Genomic DNA, 15,530 nt, shown 5'->3' with positions numbered 1-15,530 from the left:
GTGCGCCCTCCTCTTGCCGATGTGCAGATAGCTCCGGGCACACTGCCAGCACCCGCTAAGTGCGCACCTAGATGCGCGCCATGGCATTCTCACTCACCAGGACACGCAGGCTTCCCCTCTGCTGGCAGGCCCATCCTGCCCTCTTGGGTCAAAGCTTCTCCTTCCCCGTCAGCCCACAACATCAAACACGCGCCCTGAGGTACCTGAGCCATGACGATTATCTGTCTGCGCAGGGGAAGAAACTCCCTGACAACCAGAGACAAAGCGGGACAGCTGAAAGCAGGGGACGCCTTTCTCCTATTAATACCTGAGGGTAGCACAGTTGCAGAGTCGATCAGCAAATGCTGCAAGACAAGCTGCCTGGAACAGAGCGCTCCAGAAGCGGCAAGTGTGGGAGGCACAATGCCGAAGGCCCCTGAAAGGGAGCTCCTGTGCAAGTCCCAGCTCTGGCACGGACCCTGTTCCCTTTGCGGCCCCGTGCTGCCTTGTTTTCCCACTCTGAAGTGGCAGCACGCTTGCTCGCCTCTGGAAATCCACCGTTTAATCGCTGTAAAGGTTAGAGCGTTACGATCAGTTGCCAAGACAGACATGGAACCAGACCATCCATTCCAAACATTTTAATGAGGCCCCTTAGAAGGCAATAAACATCTTCACCCGCCCGCTCTCCTCTCCACAACGTGCAGTGTCTTTGAGTAGACGACGCTTGAATTCGCAGTCTTCCTGGCTACCGGCAGTGAGGGGAGGTGAAGCGCTCGCCTCCAGAAGCCAGCTGAGGAGATACGACAACACTAATTTAGGGAGAAGCAGGCAGTCTGGCCAATGGTTCGTTTAAGAGAAAAGCCTGTCCACAAAATCCTGCTAGCAGGCAGGAGTAAGTGTGAAGCAATAGGAAATCCAACCCCAAATCTCTTTCCCGTGCACAGAGCCAAAGAACATTCTGAGCTTATTGCAAAGTTTCTATTCCTGTTCTCGACGGTGCTAATGAAAAAAAAAAATCCCTCTAGCTTCCAGAAAGACAGACAAGTGAAAACCAGAGTCTGGCTGAGGCGGTAAACGCTGAGCAGAATTCACAGAATGAGCGTGAACCCTTTTCAGTGGCGGAATGCGGATGTCTCCTGGGAACAGTTCCTCACACAACTCTGCTCTAACAGCTCTCCTGCGCGAGCCCGGCACCGCTCCCTCAGCACCGCGACGACACCAAGGACTCCCAGTTCAATTCATTTGCTTCCTGACCAACTTCAGTCACTCCAGCTCTTCGTGCGCAGGCTGCCCAGGCAGTAATTTGGTCTGAGGCTATGAACTGAGCAGACTGTGCAAATTAGAGCCATCCAGCACCACGGCTGAGCTGCGTTTCTTTGCTCGTTTGAAATAAAGCTGTCCCCGGTGGCACCACGTGAAATATTGGACTGACGCTGACAGGGCACGGGGCGCTAACAGGTGTATCAGCTACCATGTCTCATTAGAGGGAAGCGTTAAAAAAAATACATTAGAGAAGACACTTTGTAGGAGAGTACAGTCAACATAAATCACATCTAAGGGAAATTTCCTTACAGTACTGCTTGCACTTTACATGATTAAGGCTGAAAGAGCAATAATCCTATCTGCTTGTCATTTCTGAAGCACTGTTTGCTGTTTCTGTTTTTCTCAGCTCCCGTAATGACAAGCCGACTGCACTCTCGGGCTCCTGCCGTCGCAAGACTCGGGTTGCGTATGGAGCAGATAAAATTCCGAGAATTTCAGCTGAACTTTAATGATACGTGTTTTTCACTTAGCAAGTGAGAAAAGCTGTATTAAAACCAAAATAACCCAGAGTCAAATTATGTTTTATGGGGGGTTTCTGTGTTTTGTTTTAAATACCCCCAATCCTTGTCCTTTTCTCCCTAATTAGCAGGAGGGACCTCTTTCGACTGGGGCCTGTCTTTCAGCCAGCGTACCCCAGACACGGGTTGCGCTCAGTGCCGGCAGGTAAACGGCACCGCTGGAGCGTACCTAAGCGGGACAAGAGACGGTGGTAACCCTCCCTCCCTGGCAAGTGCTGCGGTATTTGTGATATGCCGGTAACATGTCAGGGGAACATACTCCAGAAATAGCCAAACTGGCAGGGTTTCGCAACGCAGCGCTAGAGATCCTACAGAGAGTTACAGGGTGCTGCACCCAGCTAATAAACCCCGACACTCCGAGCAAAAGCAGCCGTATCCTTCCAGATGGCAGCTCCCTCCATCTTTTTTTTTTTTTTTTTTTTTTTTTTTTTAAAGTCATCACTCTACAGTCTCCACAGCCCAGCAAGAATTCTTCATAAAATCCCAGAGACCAGAAGGCAGGGGCCACCAGCCCCACAATGCAGTCAAACTCTTCCAGCTTGACAACTGTACAGCTATAAGGAAAAAAGACACATCCCCAGGTCCCCATCTGAAGTTCACTAATAGCAATCGACATCTTATCTCCTATCAGGGTGCTGCAAAGACTCTCCCTTCCATAGGGACAGAGATTTATAGAAGGGAGCAGCCTACAAATTGGGAAGTTCAACACCATCCTCTACCACTCTCAAACGCTGACCCTCACCTCAAATTCCCAAGGAATCTGATATCCCGTTTAAGATTCCCCCCCGTCTCTCCCTCTTTCTCTCAGCTGCCACCTCTTGAGAGAAGCTTAACAGTGACAGTTGCAAGCAGCAACGTCAATCTTCTTGTACCACTTGTTGTTCAAAGCGAAGGGCTAAGCTGTGAGATATCTACATCTCAGAAGAGCACTAAGCAGAAAGTTATTAAGTTTAAAGTCAAAAAGATCAGCCTTAGAGATGCGCAGACAGCTGCAAAGCAGCACACTCACCCAGCCTCCCTCCTGAAGCTGCCATCAACGAAATCACATTTATGGGCGTCAGGAGAGGAGGCAGCAGTTCAGCGGCTGCAGCGCGCGGCCCCGGCCCGGCGGCTGGCAGGATGAGGTCAGCTGGCCTGCATCTGCCCAAAGAGCCCCAGGGGCAGGCAGCGGGGGGACAGTCTGCAGACAGCGCGCGTCCCTCGCCTTCCCGGGATCATAGTCTCTGCCACATTTGTGAGATGAACATCTGGAACAAAGTACAGATAAGGAGCAGAGACAAACAGATACTGAACAAGCAAATATGGAATTCTCACTCTTCACAGTCCTCTTCAGTGCCAATTAATTATCTTCTGTAATCACAGGCTTCAGCCACCTGAGCTCCAATCCAATACCGCACAAGGATATCTTACTAAAAATGGCAGGAAAATAACTAAAAATCAGAAGTGATCAAGAGTGGTATCTTGAAAATGGAAGAGTGACTGCCCTGAGCTAGTACCGTACCTCATGGCTGGCATGAAGCTCCTCACGTCAGCCTGTCTCCAAGCCCCAGCGCACCGCCACCCAAGGCCGCCTGCTGTACCCTCACCCTGAGAGGCTTTTGATCATTCAGAGCAGGCACGAACTCTGCTGAACTTTCACGGGGAGAAGTGATGGATTTTCCTGTCTCCTAAGCCATCAAATTGAGGTGGGATACCTTTTGGGAAGATGTGTTAATCAAATGAAAGCTATCAAACTCAATCCAGTGGCAAGTGTGACACACAGGAAATCAAATAGTTCTCTCCCATGAATCACCCTGCCCTTACATTCCGTGAAGCTAAGGAAGAAGAAAGGCTGCCAGCATTCAACCACAAACAGTAAAACCAGGACTGACATTTCAGCTTCGGCCCTAGCTGATTTGTCAAACTGATATTTCCAGTGATCTGGTGACACCAGTTTCCCAATGAAAAAAGACAGGAGAGAGACAGAGTGACAGCGGCAGCGACAGGAGAGCCGAATCCTCTAGGTGTCTGCAGGAGCCAGAAGTGACAAGGTTCATCTGATGAATCCAAAACCACGCAGCAGAATCATACCTGCCTTTTCTCACCCTTCTTTACGGCACACACAGACAGGTAGGACAGAGCGATCATCTCTGCCGTTCAGAGTAAATCGCGTATTAGAAAAGTGAACAAGCCCACCTCTGGACAACCAGGCCTCCAGCAGGATGTACTGGGAGAAGAGGAAAGGAGCAACCGGGCCTTAAGGCAAGGAAATCCTTTTCTGGCACAATAATGGTGTCTGCACCTACAGACGCCGCTAGGACATAAACTCTCCGGTCAAACTTTCAACCCATGAAGTGCAGAGAAATGTGCAATATAACAGTGGCGCCGACATTGCTGCCGGGTGCTAGAGCTGCCTAACATCAGGGGAATACACACAAATACGCACACAACGTGTAAGTCAGATCCCAAATAAAGTATTGGGTCACTGGGGAAAAGCCACGGTAAGAAACTTTGTTGTTGCCCTTGGGAATGGTGAAGGAGTGTTACAGGAGAACAGAACAAGTCACCAGCAGCAGAGGATGGAATGAGAGCAAAAAACCAGAATACCTGTTGGGTATTCCCCAAGGAGCAGGCAGAGTCGCTCTCACCTTCAGTCAATGACATCCTTCAGTTTTCAGAACAGGAAAACTCCTTCACCTTGTGACCTGCCGACACAGGGACGGAAGAGCAGAGTTACTGGCTTTAGTGTCAGCATTCCCCGCTCTTTCCCAGAATTTCAGTGTAGACACCCCGCATGGTCTGACTGATCATCTGTCTGTATGCAAGCACGTTCAGTTAAGGTTATGGGGCAGGGGGATCCAACAACAGCTCTCTAGTGCAAAAAGCTCAGACTGGGGAGCGTTCAGAGGATTCCCGGAGGAAAGGGCAGGGCAGGCAGCCTGTGGGGAAGTTCCACAGTACCCAACAAACAAACTCGTCACACGCTTACAGAAATATAACAGCACAACATACGTCACCGGGAATTTTGTTAGGTCACATTTTAAATTTGTGCACGTTCTAGAAGAACTTAAACAGGAAAGTCATGAAAGATGGCAGAGAGCTACGGCAAGCAAGAGCGGAACAATCCTGAAGACACCCAGATAGGGACCCCAGGGCCCCTCCTCAAGGAGGCCCAGAGTCCGGAGCCCCAGGACGTGGCACTGTGCACGTCCCACCCTTCTCCTGAGTGTGGGAGCAGGCCACCTGAGATGCCACAACACGGGGCCGTTCAAGAGCCCCGACTGACAGGAAGAGTAACACGGAGTTTATTTTTACTTATCTGCATGTTTTGAGGTCAGCCACAAACCATTTCATTTAAGTTGTTGGTATAATCTCAGTAATCACGGGCTTTTCATATACCCTTGTTTACTGTGTTCTAGTTATTTACCATGTTAATTGAGGTTGTGGGTATAAAATCAGCTTAATATAAGGGTTTCTTGTTGGCAATTAACACGTTCCCATTTGTAGAGTTAGATAATCACTAGCTGCTATCCTCCTGGCTGTAATTCACGAGTTAGTTTGCATAATTACCTCCCATTCCCTGCTCACAAGCCTGCCCTTACCCACGGCCGACTCGCAGGGGAAGGCGCGTCCTCCTGCCTCAGCCTCCTCACCAGAGCTGCTCTGCAAAGCGACGCGACTGCTCGCTTGCAGGTTTCACAGATGGGTACGTTTTTAATTATGCACCACGGATGATACTCGCGATGTTAAACGGCTTGAATCATCTGGCAGAAGCAAGGCGCTTCTCAGCATCGTATCGTATCATCGTGATTTCTAAAGGAAATACATTTTTCCTTGGTCCCGGGGACAGTGGGAGTTGCTGCGTTCAGCACAGCTCCAGGTAGCCACACATTTGGGGGGAGAAATGCGATTCAGAGCATGAGGTCAGCCTTCAGGTCTCTAACCCCAGAGCAGAGAAGCTAACGCCAACCAAATCCACCCCAGCTTGCACTCCAGGCTGCTCGTGGAGTCTCCTGCAATCTCTTCACATTCTCAGGGTGGAAGTCCACTCAGTAACTTGGCTGGACTTACACCAGCTGGCATCTAAGGATTTCTTTAAAACCAAACGTGTTTTCATAGCTCCAGCTTCAGGGGCTGCCCTGGAACACTGCTTAACCAGCAGCCCAGCCATCCTGAACACGCACACACACCCACCTGTTGCACACCTGCAGCTGTTCAGAGCATGACCATGGCCGTAACCCCACAGCGAGGATCCCTGGGGGCACAATCCGCTCCTCCACACAAGAGCCCTGCACTTTATACCTTCACCACTGAGTTAACTTTGGCTCTACAAATAAACTGAGCTGTCTCTGGACTGCTGAAATAAAGTGTTACATCAGAAGTGGTGTTTTGCTGCTACGTGTTGACCAGGACACCGGCCAGGAGCACCGCTGCTCCTAGCCACCTTGCTCTGCCCGGTTCCTCCTGTGGATTTCCTGCATATTTTCCTCTCCCATTGCCGAATGAAGACATTTATTCATCTGCCTCACTTTCCTTGGGAGAGCAAACACTTACCGGTTTCATAATCCAAGCGATGCCAGGATTCTTGCTAAATTCTTCCCCAAACAAGTGGTACTCTGAAGGCATTTTGAAGGTCTCCGCAACAAAGGCACATTTTGTTGCCTCCAGCTTTCCTGCTTCTCTTTCCAACTGCTTCCGAAACCTCTTCAGATTCTTCACAAAGCCGTTCTACTGACTCAGCTGAGTAAAAAGAGAAATATAAAGTTCAGCGCAACAAATGCTCCCGCAGCCTGACTTGCTTTAATTGCCCTCAAGAAGTTTCTGGTGACACCTGGGAATAAACCACACCACATACTCCAAGGAGAAAAATAAATACGGATACCATTGAGTGCTGCTTTTTCTTTGCGGAGGAGAAGGCCTGGTTTTCCGTACCTCTGCGCAAGCAGGGGATGCTAGAACAGAGCAGGTCTCACAGCCCGCATGCTGCGGCCTCCCTGCGCCGTCACCACACTCCTGTCCGGGACGGGCAGCGCTGACCAGCCCGCACCACCTCTGCGGGCACAGGGCCGCGGGGTCACGGCCTGCGCTGCAAACCACCAGCACCCCGCTGCGCCAGCTCAGCGGGCCCAGAGCCGGGGCACGCCGTGCTGCAGCGGAGGCAACACCCCGGAGGGGCCAGGGCAGCCTCCCAGGCGGTAAGAGTTCCACCTGCCGCGGCTAAACCTGCCCACAGATACCAGCAGGACCCCCCCGAGCCGCAGCCGTGCCGGAGCACCCGCTGCAACGCGCCATCCTTCCAGGGAAAGGCTCCTCTTGCAGGGCAGGCCGCGGGCCCCGGGCCCGGCAGGCCCCTGCGCCTGTGCTCGCCCTCACCCGCACAGGGAGCGGCCGGGGTTCAAGGTGCTGCCGCGGAGATGCGGGGGAACCGGGCACGGAGCGCCGTGAGCCCACCCGAGACCCCGCTCTCGGCTGCCACCCCCCGCCCGCCTTTGGCCGCGGCCTGGGCCCGAGCCTGCGCCTGCGCCCGCCAGGCCGCGCCCGTCCCCATGGCAACCGCGCCGCTGGGCAGCAGGGGGCGCCCGCGGGGCCGGAACGACCGGCCAGCCCCCCCCCCCCCGCCCTGATCCCGCCCCCCGGGCCGGGACCCCCCCGGGCCGCCCACCCCGCGCCACAGATGGGTCACCTCAGCCGCCTCCCCTCCCCCGGACTTCCGTCGCCGCCGTGTCCCGGTCACCTCCGCTCCCCCAGTCCCCTCAGAGTCCCCCACCGTGTGCCCCCGGCACCCCGTGCCCCCCCGTCCCCTCTCATCCAGCCCCGTGCCCCCAAGTTCTCCACTCTGTGCCCCCCCCACCCCGTGCTCCGGGGTCCCCCACCTCGTGTCCTCCCACCTGCACCCCCAGCCCCATGGGAGGTCGCAGCCCGTCGCCCCGCGGAGCGGAGGGGTGGGGGTCCCCTGACCCCCGGCTCTGCCGCCGTCCCGCTGCCGGGCAGGGACGGGCACCAGCCCTTCCCCAGTCCCAGTGAGCCCAGTAAGGTGCGCGCGGCTGCTGGGGCCGGTGGCAGGGGGGGACAGCGACCAGGTGTAAAATCCTCTAAAATCAGGCCCAGGACGTCACTCTGCGGGGGGAGCGGGGGTCCAGGGCGGCAGGGGACAGGCAGCCCCCACCCACCCTGTGCTCCCCTGACCGGGGTGCTGCCCGACTCGGAAGCCCCCGGGACACGCGAGCAGACCCCCCGGGCAGAGGCGGGCACCCCACGGGCAGCCCCGAGGTGCGCGGGGCCGGGGCGGGCACGGCTCGGGCGGGGGTGGGCGCGCCGCCGGGCGCTCCGCCGCACAGCCCCCCCCCACCCCCCCACCCCCCCCCCGCGTTGATGGAGCGGGACAAAGGTTTTGTTCTTCTCCCAACACTGCAGCCTTGTGCGGCCGCGGCGGGCAGCGGCGACAGGCGGCAGCCAGCGCGGCCCCCGCGCACGGCGCGGAGGGGGAGCTTCTCCTCCTTTGTCTGCTCCCGGTGAAGCGGCAGCCGGTGCGCAGCGGCCGCCGGAGCAGCCGGGGAACGGCCTTGGCAGGAGCCCGCGGAGGACGGCGGCCAAGGTCCCCTCTCCGCCCCGGCACAGCCGCCGCCACCGGCTCGGCCTCGCTGGGAACGAGCGTGCGGCCGGCAGCCATCCCGAGGGAGCCACGCTCTTCATGACGGAAACCCGACCAGGCAGCGTCCGGAGCGGGGACGGCGGCCGTGCCTGGGGACGGGGAGGGCGGCAGCATTGGGGACAAGGACACCCACGGCCCGTGCCCCCCCCCCGCAGCGCTCGCTGCCGGCCATGGGAAACGGCATGAGCCAGGTACCGGGGAGCGCTGGGGCGGCTGCTCCGCGGGGCCGGCCGTGCCGGGGCGGCTTGTCCCGGCGCTGGAGGTGGGACACGATTGCGGGCTGGCTCGCTCTGCCGCACCAGGCGGCCTTTCACCTGCCGGCACCGCAGCCGGCACGGGGCTCGGCTCTCGGGCAGCTTGTTTACCCGCTGGCTGAGCCAAACCGGGGAAGGGGCTGGTCCCAACAGCCACCCGGGGGGTGCGGAGGGCAGGGGTGGCAGCAAGCCCCTCCGAGGGAGGGGGGATCCGTTCCCAACGCCTCTCAAACCAAGGCGCCAGCTCCCGGGCGCGCGCCGGGAGCCGTGTGCGACCCCGAGCCCGGCGGTCCCGCACCCCCTGCTCAGCGGGGCCGGGCTGTGCGTGGGGCTCGGCGTCCCCGGTCGGAGAGGACGGACGCTATTTCACGGTCATTTTAGCGTCCCCTTGTCGCGGGTGAGCGGAGACGCTTCCCTGTAAGAATCTCCAGCTCCTAAGCTTTAAACATCCCCCCCCATAACCGGTCGTTACCCAGGGAAGCGCCCAGCGCTGCGGCCGGGGCTGTGCCGCCCCCTTTTCCCCAGCCATGAGGGGGTCGGGCGGGTTCTGGGGGCGGGAACGCGCCGTTATTCCCGGGTCGGCGTCCTGCCCTTGGGAGCTGCCCTTGCTACCTGGTGCTCTCCTAGCAGCTCGTTTCAGTGCCGCAGCTGCAAGTGAAAGGCGCTCTGTAGCTAGAAAATTGATTTAAAATCTCAGGAATCATTAAAAAAAAAACAACACCCCTCTTTAAGCTGTTTGGCCAAGACAAACGTTTCTGAACGCGGGCAGTGCAGTAAGTGCGAGCTGAGCTGTGCTGGTAGAAATCTCCTCCGCCTGCCCGGGTCCTGGGTGCCAGACGCTGCAGCAGGGAGAAGCCAGAGGGGAACCAGCTGGACAGGGTGGGCGAGAGGAGCAGAGCCTGGCTGCTGAGGCTGGGAGAAAGGGAAAATAAATGTAAACCAGCTCCAGGTTGGAAGGGATGCAAAGTATCCCACTTCTGCGTCTGCAGCGCTATTCACAGAGGCATTGTCAAGTCATTATCATTTAATCATGAAAAGTGGAATTTCACAAGGGAAATAAGATGAAGACGCGATGTCCAGAGCTGTTCCTGGGCTGTTAGCAACGAGCTCCCTGCAGCACGGGGCGAGGGGAGCAGAGCTTGGGGCTGGGAGGGGGGAAACACCACAAATTCCTATTTTCAGACAAAGAATTTCTTGCTAAGAAACAGGACGAGCCATAGAAGCGCTGTGGCCGGCTCCCAGAGCCCGCGAGGGCGCCGCACCGGGCAGTTGCGCAGGTTGGGGTTGCTGCACTGGTGCCGCTCCTGCCCCGGCGCTGGTGGTGGTCACGCTCACGGCAGAACTTTGGCCTTTCCGACCGAGCTGCTGCTTCCCTGGGGGGTCCCGGCGCGGTGGGTACCACAGCACAAGGTCACCGCTCATGCTGCCTCTTCTCCTTGTGTCCCGCAGATCCTCCCCGGCCTCTACCTTGGGAACTTCATCGGTAAGCGGAGCCCCGCCGCCGCAGAGACATCCTCCAGCCGGGGAGCTGGGCTCGCCCCGGCCCACGGTTCGGTGCCACAGGGGAGCTCCCTGCCCACGCGCCCTCTCCGGAGCTGCCCTCGGGTGGGCTGCATCAGGGGGTCAGCAACGGGCACCCAGCTTCTCCAGCCGCAGCGGGACGGTTTGGAGGCTCTCCTGGTGCCTGAGCACATGGAGCCTCGTCTTCCATCTGGTGGATGAGAGCTGCTCTCCAGCCCATCCTGCTCCCTGATTTTCCTGCGCAAACCTCGCCCACCGCGGTGCAAACCCCACAGCGCGCCTGTTCATGCCGCACTCGCGCCTCCCCGCCCGCAGGCGCTGCCCTGCCCACCGCATGCACTGCTCTGCTGCTGGGTTCGCATTGGCAGCAGCCGAGGCACCGGGGGAAACGCAAGGCAGAAACCCTCTGCCCTCACTTTGGTTTCCTTATTTAACGGCTGTCCTGAGCTCTTGGGACAGATGGGGGAAGGCAATTCTCACACCAGTTCACTATTTTAAGAGATTTCCATTGCCAGGGGACAATTCATGACCAAGTACTGGCACCTGCCATGACAAAGCAGCATTTATTAGTGCTCCTGCCTCCCTGATGTCTCATCGGGCAGGTTGATTCCTGCTGTAGGTGCTGAGAAGGTTTAAAACCCCCGGTGGGAATTGCTAAGGGGGCTGAGGGGCAAGGGCACCCGGGGCGCCCAGGTCCGTCACAGGGGTAACCAGTGATGTGGGGTCTTGGCCCGATGCTGCCCGAGCATCGCTCTACCGAGAGATCCGAGGCGATGGCGGAGGTTTCAGGCCTGCTGAGTTAAGCTCTGACTGCTTGCAGAGACGTTTTCTCCCACTGAGACCTTTTCCAGCCGGTGTAAGCCTTGGCACGCTTGTCACTAACGGCCATCACTCTGCCAGAGGTGGTGGGTGCTGTGCGAGTCCCCGCGTCCCTCCCTTCCCACACACAGGGGTTGGTGCACCCGCGGAGCCTCTCTGCTGAGGCTCGTTCCTATTAAAATGCACATCGTGCCATTAGCACGCCACGATCTGGATTCCCGAGCCAAGATTTTGCACCACGTGGAAGTTCGGAAGCCCAAAGCCAGGAGATGGGAGAGCGTTAGTGCTCCTCTCTGGCAGCTCACACAGCACCCGCCAGCCGTGGCGCGAAGGGGAGACGGCTCCAACGCCACTCAGCCAGCGGGACGGGCGCGCTCCGCTCCTGGTGTAACAGCTGGAGCAGTGACTGGGAGTGCGGGCAGGGATGCTGGAGCATCAGTGAGAACCAAGTCACGGCCCCGGGAAGCTGGGGATACCTGCGTGTGGTACCGCGGGGACACGTGGGGGGCTGCGAATGGCCCTCCAGGTGTTTTCTGCAGAGGAGTGCTAGAGAGGAGCTCAGACAGCCCCGTGCGCGCGTGCACAGGGGAGACACGGGCAGAGCGCGCGTCCCCTCCCCAAGCTGGGGACAAGTACGGGCCGGCGGGAAGCTCCCTCTGCCCAAGGAGGGAGTTTTTCCAGGCGGGAGCAAACGCTCACCCCAACACAAGGAGCAAGGCTGCGTGCGGTATCACGCAGGGTGGAGGAAGCTGGTGCAGTATCACGGGGTTTGCGTTCCCGTGTTTCCAGGGTGCGTTTGTGTTTTTGCCCGTGTCTGCGCCGCCGCACGCGGAGGCTGCAATGCAGCCCATCCTCCAGAGCCGGGCTTTCCGTGCTGGGCTGTCTGCGGGAGCGCAGCAGCTGTGCTCCTGAGGAGGGGTAAGAAACGAGCACACACCAATATCCGGTTTTGTCCTCTAGATGCCAAAGACCTGGAGCAGCTGAGCCGGAACAAGATCACCCACATCGTCTCGATCCATGAATCTCCCCAGCCCTTGCTGCAGGTAGGGTCCCGCGCCTGGCACCACCGTGTAGATCCAGCGTCTTCCTCCCCCCAAGCATCCCACGGCACGCGCCCCTCTCTCCAGTCAGCAGTCCCAGAGGAGCCGGGCAGCCCCCACGGCATGGGGAACCGGCCTCTTGTGTTTATAACCTGGCCTTGAACGCTGACGGGAAACCGTTTCCAGCTCTCCAGCCTCATCTTGTTTCCCACCCCGTCCCCACGAGCCGCCTGTCCCCGCTGCCCGGGGAGGGAGCAGCCCCATCCCTGCGGTGTTGGGGACCGGCTGCGAGCACCCACGACACCCCGACCACAGCGCCCGAGTTTCTCCTCTTCCCTTTGTGTCTTGCAGAACATCACCTACCTCCGCATCCCCCTGCCCGACACCCCGGAGGCCAACATGTGAGTACCCGGGGGGGCCGGCTTGGGGCAGGCGGGCGATGGGGGGCGAGGGCTTATTCTGTCTGGTTTCTTTTTCCTGCTAGCAAGAGGCACTTCAAGGAATGCATCAGTTTCATCCACCAGTGTCGCCTGCACGGAGGGAACTGCCTCGTCCACTGGTAACGCCTCTTTCCCCGTGCCCAGTGCCGTGTCCCCCCGGCACAGCAGAGCCCCAAAAAATAGACATCCGGCCCTCATCCCCTGACAAATTTGGCTGCAGACTCCTGATCAAAGCCAGCCTGTGCCAGAGGGCTCCACGCCCACGGATCCACCCAGGATCCACCCTCGGCTGTGGCTTGTGCCGCAAACCCAGCGGGACCCAGGCAGGCGGGGAAACGGGGCAGCTGTTTGCTGGAGCGGAGAGAGCGGGAGGAGCGGGGATCGGGGCAGGCGGCCAGGCAGCGGCTGCGGCTCTCGCTGCCCCGGGAAGGAGCGGGTATTTATAGGCACGGATGGAGAGGAGCGTGGAAGGGCTCGGGCACCCAGAAAGCGAGTTCTCAGAGAAGAGGAACTGAAATAGCCGAAGCAGGGGGGTGGAGGAAGGGGCGAACGTGGGGTCAGGGTGCGCCGCCGACAGCCACGCTTCCGCTCTTTCTCTTGGCAGCCTCGCCGGCATCTCCCGCAGTACCACCGTGGTCGTCGCCTACGTCATGGCCGTCACGGAGCTGAGCTGCCAGGAGGTGCTGGAGGCCGTCCGCACCGTCCGGCCCGTTGCCAACCCCAACCCTGGCTTCAAGCAGCAGCTGGCCGAGTTCGGCGGTGGTGCAGCTCGCAAGGTGGGCACGAGGAGGGGACCAGCCTCCACCACCTCTGCTCTGCTCCGCAGCTGAGCCTGCGCATGGAGTTCCCAGGGGACCAGGTTGCTTTCCCTGCTTTCCCGCAGGCTCAGACCTGCCCTCGGAAACAGGCACCTTACTTTGCTTCTCCCTGCTTCCCAGGTCCGCAGGCACCTGAGGCAGAGGTACGGGATGTCCCCGTTCAATGACGAGGAAGAAATAAAGGCCCTGCTGCCGGCGGGGAGAGCAGGAGCATCCAGGACGGAGGGAGCTCATCAGGGACTGGTCCCAAGAGCCAGAGACATCAGGAGCACGACTCCCTTCCTGCTGCGGGTGAAGAGGACGTTCTCCTGCATCCCGGCTTGTCTGAAGTGACCCAGCCACGGGAGAGCAGCAGGGATCACCCGGCAGCGGCGAAGGAACTGCAGGCTTTCAGCTGTCGGGGCGGGATTCGCGCTTGGTGGGCTCAGCCTCGTGGCGTCCAGCGCGTAGGGGACGCCTGGTGAAAGGGCAGCCGACGGCCCCCCGCTCACCCCAGGCTCTCGCTCGGGGCCGAGCAACAGAAGGGTCCCTCCTGCTGCGGGGCCAGCACCCAGGCGACGCCGACAGCAGCTTTAGCACGCGGGTACGCGCCACGCGGGCCTTGGGGCGCACGGGGCACGGGAGAGCTGCTGCTCCCCTTAGAGCACGAGCTCCCGGGGCCGAGCGGCTGCGCAGCAGGGACGCACGGGTGCATTCGCAGGTGATGCCACCGCACCGGCTCCCGGGCAAGGCTCCGGCTCCAGCCCAGCCGCTGACCAGCCCTGAGCGAGCACTGCAGCTTTGGGACCCCGCTGCACCCCGTTCCCACCCATCCCAGGGCACAATCTTTAGAAGGTGGGAGCCCAGCGTTTAACCTGGCCGCACCTCACCAAAGCAGAGCCTTAAGCCATTTTGCTTAAAGACTTTCTACACCCCTGGTAATAAACACCTATGCTCCACCATCTGCCCGGGCACAGCCTGACTCCCCTGCGGTGGCCAGATCAGGAGGGGGACACTGATGGTCCCAGCGCAGAGCAGGTCTGCAGGCTGCTGCTGGCAGCTCTCTGCAGCCCAGGGAGCCGCGGGGGGCTGGGGGTGCCCGGCCAGGGACCACCCTGGGGGAAGGGTACGAGGGAGGCCAGGAGCCTGAGCTCCCGGCAGGGACAGGGTCTGCACCAAGTTGGCCACTCACGTGGAGCCTGCTTCACTGCAGCCTCTTCTCTCCCAGGTCTGGGAGCACCGGGTCCAGGAGCCTGCTGGGAGCACTGGGAGCCTGGCCCCAACTGGGCATCACAAGCCCCAGCTCCTCCCCAGCCCCCACCTGTTTACACCATTCCCTGGGCAGAACCAGGTGGGGAGGATGCTGGGGGAGCCCAGCTGGGCCATCAGCATCTTCCCTGCTGGGAGCCAGCACGTGTGTCTGGGGTCCCCTTCATCCCGGGGGGCAGAGGGTCCCCCAGGAGCCCGACAGGGACAGGGACAGGGACAGGCACCTGCTCTGCATTTCCAGCTTTCCCCTGGGTCTCCAGCTCTGCCTTTGATGGGGTGCCAGAGGGAAGGAGCTTCCCGGGGAGCAGGGGCTGTTCTGGGAGACAGCAGAGGGGCACGGGGGGCGATGGAGGGGGCTGCTGCAGCAACCGCTGCTGACAGAGCCCGGAGGTTCCCGTGTGAACGCCCCCCAGCCAGACCCACGCATTCACTCCTGTTCCAGGTGCATGGCTGCACCCTCCCGTCAGCCCCACGCTGGGACACGCCGTGCCGAGGTTTTTACACCCGGGTTTTCCCTTTTCATGCTCTAAACCCGCAGCAAGGTGAACGCCTCCAGCCCAGCTCCACAGCACAGCAAAATGTATTTGTTTTGGCAGATCTGGTTTGCACAACTGGAAAAACCCGGGGGAGGGCAGGGTTAGCTGCGGGTTAATGTTTGACTCCTTCTGAAGCCCATTTCAGCGTAACAAGTCGAAGGGTTTAGCAGCTTTGCCTTCCCTGTGCAGGGAGCAGCGCAGCAGGGAAACCAGCTCCAGAGCATCCTCGCTGACACTGGGGCAATCAGATCCCGCACGTCCCGCGTGTCACGGCGTGGCTGTCGCATGAGATGAAATCCCCGTCTGATAACGGCTTATCTTGGTGGGCAGGGCTGGCTAACGAGCCGGCAGCTCTGATTATCTCCCAGCCTTGGACATAACCCGTGCAAGACGACAAGAAGCT

General features: G+C 59.2%; 1 protein-coding gene and 1 long non-coding RNA gene across 4 annotated transcripts; one reads left to right on the top strand and one right to left on the bottom strand.

Annotated features, from left to right (window-relative positions):
- Positions 1 to 602: 602 nt before the first annotated feature.
- On the bottom strand, positions 603 to 7,297 carry LOC147598753 (uncharacterized). Of its 3 annotated transcripts, none has more exons than XR_015260364.1 (5): positions 6,682 to 7,297; positions 6,354 to 6,539; positions 4,407 to 4,504; positions 2,830 to 3,067; positions 603 to 769 (listed from the first exon to the last, which is right to left on the bottom strand). It is a non-coding gene; the product is annotated as an uncharacterized LOC147598753 (long non-coding RNA). The 3 variants fall into 3 exon arrangements; XR_015260363.1 differs by having other exon boundaries at positions 4,448 to 4,504; XR_015260365.1 differs by having other exon boundaries at positions 4,448 to 4,504; positions 7,173 to 7,297.
- An 886-nt stretch (positions 7,298 to 8,183) lies between these two features.
- Positions 8,184 to 14,286, top strand: DUSP15 (dual specificity phosphatase 15). The gene is made up of 7 exons (XM_086760951.1): positions 8,184 to 8,642; positions 10,155 to 10,188; positions 12,006 to 12,088; positions 12,437 to 12,486; positions 12,570 to 12,644; positions 13,130 to 13,301; positions 13,464 to 14,286. Exons 1-7 carry the CDS (start codon positions 8,622 to 8,624, stop codon positions 13,674 to 13,676), a joined length of 648 nt encoding a protein of 215 aa, XP_086617077.1. The 5' UTR covers positions 8,184 to 8,621; the 3' UTR covers positions 13,677 to 14,286.
- The last annotated feature ends 1,244 nt before the right edge of the window (positions 14,287 to 15,530 follow it).

The sequence above is a fragment of the Chlamydotis macqueenii genome, chromosome 16, assembly GCF_036417535.1.
Source record: "Chlamydotis macqueenii isolate bChlMac1 chromosome 16, bChlMac1.mat, whole genome shotgun sequence".
Lineage (NCBI taxonomy): Eukaryota > Metazoa > Chordata > Aves > Otidiformes > Otididae > Chlamydotis > Chlamydotis macqueenii.
The sequence above is the reverse complement of the archived record's forward strand: the minus strand, read 5'-3'. Positions and strand labels throughout refer to the sequence as shown.